Below are 9,685 nucleotides of genomic sequence, written 5' to 3'. Positions count from 1 at the left end.
ATGCGCTTTTAACTTAAATGACAGTCCTAGGAGGGGCCGCTGGCTGCTGGAACCCTTAGTACACTTCCTGCCTGTTTAAGATCCCGGGCAAAGCTCAGCTAAAAGAAGAAAGTAAATACGCATTGTAATTTTTTATTTTGAACGCTCCACGCAGCTAGCCCCTCCACTTTCACATGTATTACAACAATTTGATGTAAATATTGTATTAGTTGAGCCAAAGTGTTGAGTAAATTTATTGGCAGCACATAAATCGTTTTCTGAATGGACGATGCGTAGGCGATGCCACACCCGATGCCATTTGACAAACTTCCACAGGGATTGTGTGTGCGGCCACTTGCCACGTAAAAAATGAGTCAAGGTCTAGGTAAATTTATGTTCAAAAGATTACTGTTCGCTTTCAAGAATTGTGCACAATGCTTAGGAATCGTTATATCTACACAATTGCTAAGCCAACTTTACTTTTTATAGATATTCGAATTAAGTTATAAAAATAAAATATAGCATTACAATTTGGTGTAAAATCTAATTTGAATGCATTAGAATTGGATGGATGCTTGCATCCTTATTTATATTTTTTATATTCCAAAATTTCACAGAAAATCAAAATAAAGCTCCACGTTTCTAAACATATTATCAGCAATATGCAACTGAAACTCAAACGTTAGAATATGTGCTACATTTGTTATTTATATTTTTTATACACATACACCATAGTTAAATAGCATACTTGTTGGAGCAGCATATAACTAGTCTATTTTTCCAAGCTTATTTTTTTCACCAGCCCAAAAGTATAAGCAAAAAACTTCAATGAACTAAATTTTAAAATGAAAGGCAACCAATGGTTATTTTAGTTAGTTTTCACCCGTTGAAAGTCAGTGAATGGTAGTTTTTCATTTCATTTGTACGCCATCCAATAACCGATTGGCAGTCTCATAAATGTAATATTTAAATCCAAACAAAGTGCCTAATACATTATTGGCTAAACGTCAATTTTAATTTACATAAAACATGGTTTTCTCGTGTTCAGCTTTGCTTTCTGTTGTTTAATTTCATTTTGTCTCATGCTATTTGAAAATGTTATTTACTGTTGCATGGAAGCTGAGGGCAAATAGGTTGCGAGAAAACAATTGGAAAATATGTGTATTTTTTTTCTCCATATTTACCAGTATTCTATTAAAGTTTTAATATTTGTTGTACAAATGAATATAGACTTTCATGTCTACTTAAATACTTATATGCACATTTTTAATCGGATATAAGGAGAGTGAATTTATGTTTGAGTGCACAGTATTATCTAGTCGATCATTAAGATAAAGTTTATAAGATTTGGTATTTTAGTTTAGTTTATTTAATGTATTTAAGTAAATTAGAGAATGAAAACAAATCATATTTAAAACGCATTTCAAATTTTATAGGGAATATTTTTGAATCTGTGCAAATTGCACTCAATAATTTAGATTGTGACTAATTGGATACTCGGCACAAGCTTTCCTTATGTTGAATATATCCCAACGATGAATTTGGATTTCATGTGCCCAATGCACAAATATTTGCTAGCCATATACTACGAACTGTTGCCATGCCTTTGGACTTTGACATTTTTCATTTATCCATCTGCTGCTTTGGATGCTGTTGTTGTAGTTGCTTTTCCTTGTTCGCCCAATAACCCCATTTAAACTTATGTCAGCTGGAGCCAAATGAAAGTTTGCTCTTTTGCTTTGCCTCAATAACACTCGACATCAGCAAACAAAAATGTTGCCATTAGTTAAAGTTGGCTTACTGTATCCCATTCCCATTCCCATTCCCATCCCTTTCCTTTTCCTTTTCCGTTTTCTTCCATTTCTTTTTGGGTCCGACCGAGTCCCATAATAAGTTTGGAGCGCAACTTTGTACAGTTTTTGAAGTGCAGCTAATAAGAAATGCGTGAAGTGTTGCTCCAGCGTGTCGGCCAAGTGTATTGAGTGTGTGCGGCTGGTGTAGTGATGTGTGTGTGTGTGTGAATGTGCTTCTGTATGTGCATGAGGGTATATATGTGTGTGTAAATATTTATTTTGAAACTCGTCAAGTTTTGCGTGCGATTGGAATCGAAATTGGGCTTTGGGGCAGAACTCGAAATCCGACTCGCAATTCAACACTGCACACGTTTGCTCGCTCTTTTGGTCAGCTTTCAGCTTAAGACATTTCATACCCCATACTTTGTCCAGAAGGAATCTGACTTATTGTATATATAAGCAAGTATTTTTTAAAAAATAGAAAACTGTATGTTGTCGCTGATATAATGAAATGTATAATGCAGTAGATCCGAAGCATGTCGAGCATTCGAAACAAAAGCGATCTTTCGAGTTGTATTTACTTAGTATTGGTTTCTTGTCAATTTTCTAAAATGAATTTGAACAACAATAAAAACTATACTAGTGCCCTAGACGAGAATGCTTCACTAATAGATACCCTGCACCCAGCCCAAACATACAGTCGTAGTTTGATAGATTCACAAAAGCATATAAAAGATATTTCAAATATTAATTCCCAAATGTAAGCTTACCTAAACTTAAAGTTTATACCTATACTCTTTAAAATGTAAGCATATCATTTTTTAACTTGAATTTTTTAGTTCTTCGTTAGTTTTCTGTAATATTGCTGTTCAAAGTGTTTTTATGTTTGTTGTTTGAATGAATTTGTTTTTAAAGCTTTGAAGTATATCGATCTGATTGGCAGACATATGGCTGATCAACTCGAAATTTGCAGATTCAGATAATATTTATACTTTGTGTTTAAGCCAATGTGTATTTTTTTTTAAACAATTTTTAGTGGATACAGGTTATGAAGATACTTTTGCGTGTCAGTGTATTTGTGCATTGTAAAGGTACAATTAGCTGAACATGTTTCAAGTGAGTTGTACGTTCTTCGGATTTAATCGTTTTGCAACACTCTTTGTGTTTCGTACTTGCTTAAAGCCACAAGTTTGTATTTGCCTTCCAGAAATATTGGAGATGCACTTACCTTGATGTTCACATTTGAAAACAATAAATTAATTATATAAAAATATATAAACTAAAAAAAAAACAGCTAAATAGAGAATTGTAATTTTGTCATCAGTTTTAATTTAAACGATGCTGTGTTTATATAAACTTGTGCTCCAACAATGCCTACTTGGTTTACGTTAGTCCTAGTTGAGTGTCATGTGGGCAGTTTTCTAAATCACTTTCGCTTGAACTCAGCTTGCCAAGTGTGCGTTGCCAGAAATATCTGCTTCGAATAGCTTTCCAGCTGAGATATAATATCATTCGCATATTATAAAAATCCTACAAATTCAAAGCGAAAAAACTTGCATTAGTATCCAAGTTCAGCGACTCCTCATCGACTGCGATCACATTTATTTCGTTTGAAAAGGTAAGACAATAATTAATAAAAAAAAAGAATACAAAAATGATTTAACTAAGCGCAATGGCTTTCTTTCTTGGACCAATATGTATGTATATACGTATATACATATGCGCATACACATATCCATAAACTTATAAATGGTATATTCGTATATCGGAGTATCTTGAAGTCATTTTGTCTCTTCTGTAGTAGCTTGAACTTTTCAAGATGAAGAACTTTGCCAATCCAAGGACCATGTTCAAGTCATGCTCCAACAACGATGATTTCTCTACTCAGCCAGTACAGAGTGACTCGTTTAATAAGAGTGGCAACAAGATGGTCCCGAAACCGGTCTCTTTCAGCGGCAGCCACAAGAGCAACTTGAATGCAGAATGTCGCAGCAACGATGGCGAAAACGCTTCCTCGCAAGAGTCGAGTGCTCGTTTGCAGGTGGATGGGTACACAGCTGGTATGGATTATATTATGCCATTGGGACGCAGCGATCCCAGTGATGGAGCTGGAGCGGTTATGGACAGCGATGAGCCAGTGATCGACAGCAGTGAGACGGAGCAGTTACCAAGTGAACCGCATCATCCATTGCAAAATGAGTGGACGCTATGGTATTTAGAGATTGATCGCACCAAAAATTGGGAAGAAATGCTACACGAGGTTTTCACTTTCAATACGGTCGAGAACTTCTGGAGCCTAATTCATCATATTAAAACGCCGTCGGAGATCAAAATGGGCAGCGACTATTGCCTGTTCAAGAAAGGCATACGGCCCATGTGGGAGGATGAGGCCAATGTGAAGGGCGGGCGTTGGGTAATCAACATCAACAAGATCAATAAAAATTCTTTGGATAATATCTGGTTGGACACCATGATGATGCTGATCGGCGAGAGTTGTGAGTGCTCGCAGGAGCTGTGTGGTGCTGTCGTCAACACACGAATCAAAAACAGCAAAATATCAATATGGACAGCCAATGGGAGCGATGAGGCAGCCGTTCTCGAGATTGGGGGCAAGCTGCGTGATGGCCTGCACATAGATAGCAGCTATGAGCTACGCTATCAACTACACACGGACAACATGGCCAATTCGAAGTCTGTCGTAAAGACCATTTACACATGCTAAAGTTCACATAATTTCAACTCCAATGATGCCAGTTAAATTCGCTGTGAAATCCGTTCTTTTAAATTGATTTAGCTCTTTTGGACTTGTTGACTGTCAATACTAAAATTATCATACAAATTCCATGTTCCTTTATATATGTAAATAGCTATAACCAATTGAAGTTCTGCTAATATAGAAAGTATATTTAAATCTGTCAAGAAATTTAAATATATTTTCTATATTAACTTCAACTTCGATTTTGTTATGTCCAATTATAGAAACTTTAGCACTTCATTTATGTAATTACAAACATACAAATTGTTCACAAATTGGAGGATTGAGTAAATAAACGTACAAGCTCTATATATATTTGATAAACTTCTTACAGGTAGAAAAGTTCAACTGCTATTAGTTTGGGAACAGCGTATTACGTTGTCGGCTATGCTTGACGGTTCTTACTTGTTGTTGTTTTTTTTTTTTTTTTGCTTCGCTTGGCTTGTGGTCAATCGGACTACTCCGACTGCTTGGAACTGTTAGGGGTCCACGTAGTTGGCTGGACTTATTTGGCGCACGGCTTCACAAAACTTGGCCCGCTCAATTGTTTGATTTATTGACGTTTATTGGCAGTTGGCATTTTATTGTGACTATTTTGTTTGCCGCATAGAGCCGTCTGTGGGGGAGCAAATCAGGTGGTCCCGCCACATGGTTTCTAATGCTTATTCTAGCGACGCACCCTCCTCTCCACCATGCACACACACACAGACCCTCTTTGAGGTATTGACCACTTGCCTTTGTTGTTGCTGGTTCGTTGCCTAGCACTGGAACGGCGACCAGCAGGCCACGGGTCACTCGCAAGCCGTTAACCATTTTTCTTCCATTTGATTGGCTTTTTTTTGCTTTTCATTTTTTTCTATGCTTTGTTCTTAATGTTGGTTGTGTTGCCTTTGGTTTTTTTGTTCGGTTAACAATATGTTTCTGTATACATTGCCATTGAGAAACATTTCCATCAAACATTACTTAACAGTTGTTGTCGAATCCTGTAAACTGTCAATTGCATATTGACCTACTGCTAACTTGCCTTTAAATTACATCAACAGCTTCATATGATACATATCAAATCGCATTTCGGTCTCCCATGAGCAGTTGTATAACGGCAAGAGCTGAATTAAAATTCATCACCAATGAATTTTGAGCTTACCAAAATGACAAAAAAGCCTACAATGTTGCAGCCAACTGCGATTGCTTTGTCGGCAGCGGCTTGGCCAAAGGTCAAGGCGATATTGTTGGTGCCATAAATATGAATGCTGCTTCTAAGTTGGGAGAGCTCTCAACGTATTTGGCATTGATTTATAGCATTTAATTTCATTTTATTGCATACACACGGGGTGGTAGCAGTAAATTAGTTGTAATTGCGTCCTCGTCCTCGTCCAAAAAGAAAAACTTGACTCAGAAATTGATTAAAACGCTTTAATCGACAAGCAATCTTTATTGCCTCCGCCTGAATAACCAAATATATAAATATATATATATATGTATTGGCTGGCATATGCCATAGCCATAGCCATATACAGTTTCGATTCGATACTTGTTACACGTATGTCTAAACTGATTATCCAGATTGCATAGCACTCGGGCATAAATTAATTCAGAAGATGTTTGTTTATTTTTTTAATAAATATTTAAAGCGTTTCTTCCATGCCCATCCTTTATTATATCCCATATCTTGACATTCTAAATTCACAAAGCACTTACGGTGCAAACATTTTTGCGATCTTGGGTTTGGGGACTTGCCAACCCTTAAACCACTCGTTTCTTGTTGGAAAAAAAAAAAAAAAATACAAATAAAATAAAACCACATATATGTTTAGAGTAGTGACTTCAAGTGTAGCACAAACGAAACCGTCACAGAGCCCATTTTGACGTGCTGAAAATCGAAAAATATGCAAAATATATGGCGTAGACGGAGAGGCGCAAAGGGGAAAAGCAGACCATACACAATTTCAACAATTGGCAGCTCTACTACCCCAACCATTCCATTTCCAAGTGGAGCAAAAGAAAATTTACCTGTAAGCTGCCAACTACACCCCAGACAGCGCCAGCTAACGGGTCAGAATCTGGTGGGCCCCACAGGTGGCATTTGTGTTGTAAAACGTCGATTTACATGCGTGTTATGTGCTAGCTAAAGGGCGGTGCTGAGCTGCCTCTCAGTGTGGATGCCGCTTCTGGCGCTCAGCGTATTTCAATTTATTTATTTTTATTTGCGTATGCAAAATAGTCGGCTTGATTTTGGTTAAACACACACACACAGACACACAATCGTGCACACACTTAGTGAGAAAGTGCTTTTCCATTTGCGGCAAGGAGTGACAGAGGTATATACATACATACATACATACATACATACATACATACATATGAAAGAGGAGTGAGTTAGATGACTGCTAAAGTGATTGTAGTCTGTACTATCTTAAAGCTGAACCGGCATTAAATCCCGTATAAGTAATACAGAAACCGAGTGGAATAAACAATTTTAGTTGTCTAAAGTCGTCAATTGTAATACAAATGAGCAATTAATTTCTGTATTTAGCAATATGTGTTCGTTTATGTTTACTTTAAATACTGTCTTTATTAATTCAACAGCTTAACTATAAAATTATAAAATGAGTTTATATTATGATTTCTGACACACACAGTAAATTATTTGCTATTCTTGTTTACAAATTATGGAAGTTTAAGCAAAGCGGATAACAATTAACTTGAATCATGCAATATGCAATAATATATATGTATGTATCTGAAGCGCATACAGACTCTTAACTCTCTTGCAATCCCTAAGCAACAATTGCCAGATACAATTTCCAGAAACAATTGACAGATACGCCATAAGGATGGGTGTAGTGAGTGTGGGAACTTGGGGCAAGCCATTATTACAGTGTTGGTTAGTGCATGAATATTAGGCGAGGTCGATGTCCTTGTCGTCATTGATGTACTCCTGCCTTGCCTTTGTCGTTGCCTGCTGTCAATCATGCGTTGGTGTGATTACCTTTTAGCCAGTAATGACCGGTGACCGGTGACCGGTGACCGCTGGCCGATGAGCAGTGGCCAGTGACCTGTAAACTGTATATTGTAACCTGTGTAACCTGTTTTTGTCAAGCTCCAGGTTTGAGTTCAGTAAGTAATTTGCTTTGGCCATTTCGACCAGTCAATCAGCAATGTCCAATGTCCAATGTCGGCTGTCCAATACAGTTGACAAATTTTCGTTTCGGACAAACTGGCAACGATAAATGTTTGCGAAAATGTATTAAGTTAATTCGTCGTTGCATATCAGACTGTCCCAACAGAATTTTTACTCTTCGGTCCCCGTTCCCGTCCACATCTCCATCTCGATGCGCAATGTGCAACGTGCATCGAAATTGGTTGAGTTCAAAATGCAAATGTTGAAAATTAGTATAACGAAAGAAATGCAAAACAAATTAGAATGTGCAATGTCCTGCATCCCATGGCCATATATATATACACATATCATTCTCAATAGAAAAACTTCATTTTTCAGACCCAATTTCGACGGCCGTACAAATTAAGTCAATAAACCACAAAATAAACTTAAAATGTCAGTTGCACTTGTAACCTTTTTCGCCCTTTTAAGAAATTATTAAAAATTTATTGCCAGAGTCAGAGAGCAAACGCATTTTTGTTATTTCAATACTGAGCTACGGGAAAATAAAATGTAAAAGTTATCGGCCAATGAATTTATTAATATTATACATGCATATTTTAGTGGCACTGCTTGCCTATTTTTATACATCTACATAGGTAGATATCCTAAATCATGCACAAGGACATAGAATTTGAAATAAATAAATATTTAAATATTTTGACGTATGAAAATAAAGTTGGAAAAATACATATTTAGAGACATAAGTTTGCATTAGTTAAATAAAAAATCAGAATTCTGTATTATTGTCTGGGGGTTAGCAAAACTGGTTACACAAAAAACTTAAGCAGCCTTTGCTAGGGTTGGTTATGTAATCGCAAATTTTTGCTATGCGCGTAATTGGCCAATTGACCAGTCAGCTGCAGTTGTCAGCCAATGTGGTGGCACTGACGATGTTGTTGCTGCGATAGCGTTATGCCATGCCGCAGACCAAACCGAACTGAACCGAACCGAGCCATTTGCAAATTAACATCAGATCCTGGCTAAGGGTCTCGCCAGTTTGGCTGCCAACCAACCGCAACATGAAAATCCGATGCCAATTGAAAACGGGGCTGGCCAATAAATCGAAGGACGTCAGCTTTGTATGACCCCAAAGTCCAGCTATTACTGTTGCTGTTACTGTTGCTGTTGCTCTTCGTTTACAAACTTCATTAAGGACAAATTAAATGGATTGTTTTGCCCTGATCAAGATAACTAAGCCGACGTGAAGCATTCACGTTCATTCCTGTCGCATGTCCCAGTTAAAGCCCTGTCCTGCTGCAAGCTTCCGTTTGTTTGCCAAAGTGCACTGGCAAATGTTGACATTCATTGTCGTTTCTATTGTTGCTTTTGCTGTTGCTGTTGCTGTTCCTTTTGCTCCTGCTGCTGCTGCTGCTGCTGCTGCTCCTTTAATGCGCTTCTATTCCCATACCAAGTCCGATGCTCAATCCTATTCTACGTCTTCGTCTCGTCTGTGGCGCATTTGTGCGCTGGATTTTGTTTTTATTATGATTATTTTAACTGCCAAGGCAAAGGCAAACACACAGCACAAGGATCCGTCTCGCTAAGCAGCTGGGCTGTGCGGCCACTGTGGGGTTGGGGGCTCTAGGATAGGGTAGCGTCGTGGCAAGTAGCGCAGCATAAAATGCAATTTTCACATGCCTGACAGCAGTGGCAACTGGCAATGGAAACGATTGGTGGGGGGCAAATGAATTTGGCGTCAGGGTAGCAAAAACAACTAAAAGCCAGTAAAGTGAAATGCAATAAAACAAAAAAAGAAAATATATATATATATATATAAAATATAATAAAAAAAAAAGCGGAAGGGCAACAGCGGCATCTACAAAACGGTGACTGCAGCTGCGACTGTCTTGTCTTTTGGATGGGAGCTGCAAAATTGGTAAACGGCTACTGAGAACTGAAAACTGGCAGCTCGAGCTACAGCAGCAGCAGAAGCAGCAGTTGCAGCTGTGACAACGCTGCCTGTCAAGCAACACGCTGTTAACCCACACCACGCCA

General features: G+C 37.9%; 1 protein-coding gene across 2 annotated transcripts; it reads left to right on the top strand.

The window, feature by feature from the left end:
• The first annotated feature begins 3,281 nt into the window (after positions 1–3,281).
• LOC6565483 (eukaryotic translation initiation factor 4E1) lies at positions 3,282–4,836 on the top strand. Of its 2 annotated transcripts, none has more exons than XM_032738393.1 (2): positions 3,282–3,390; positions 3,574–4,836. In XM_032738393.1, the coding sequence occupies exon 2, from the start codon at positions 3,592–3,594 to the stop codon at positions 4,492–4,494; it is 903 nt and encodes a 300-aa protein (XP_032594284.1). In that variant the 5' UTR covers positions 3,282–3,390; positions 3,574–3,591; the 3' UTR covers positions 4,495–4,836. The 2 variants fall into 2 exon arrangements, with proteins under 2 accessions (XP_032594284.1, XP_001991565.1); XM_001991529.3 differs by having other exon boundaries at positions 3,292–3,390; positions 3,577–4,681.
• Positions 4,837–9,685: the final 4,849 nt, after the last annotated feature.

This window comes from Drosophila grimshawi, unplaced genomic scaffold, assembly GCF_018153295.1.
Source record: "Drosophila grimshawi isolate 15287-2541.00 unplaced genomic scaffold, ASM1815329v1 contig_848, whole genome shotgun sequence".
In the NCBI taxonomy this organism is placed as follows: Eukaryota; Metazoa; Arthropoda; class Insecta; order Diptera; family Drosophilidae; genus Drosophila; species Drosophila grimshawi.
The sequence above is the reverse complement of the archived record's forward strand: the minus strand, read 5'-3'. Positions and strand labels throughout refer to the sequence as shown.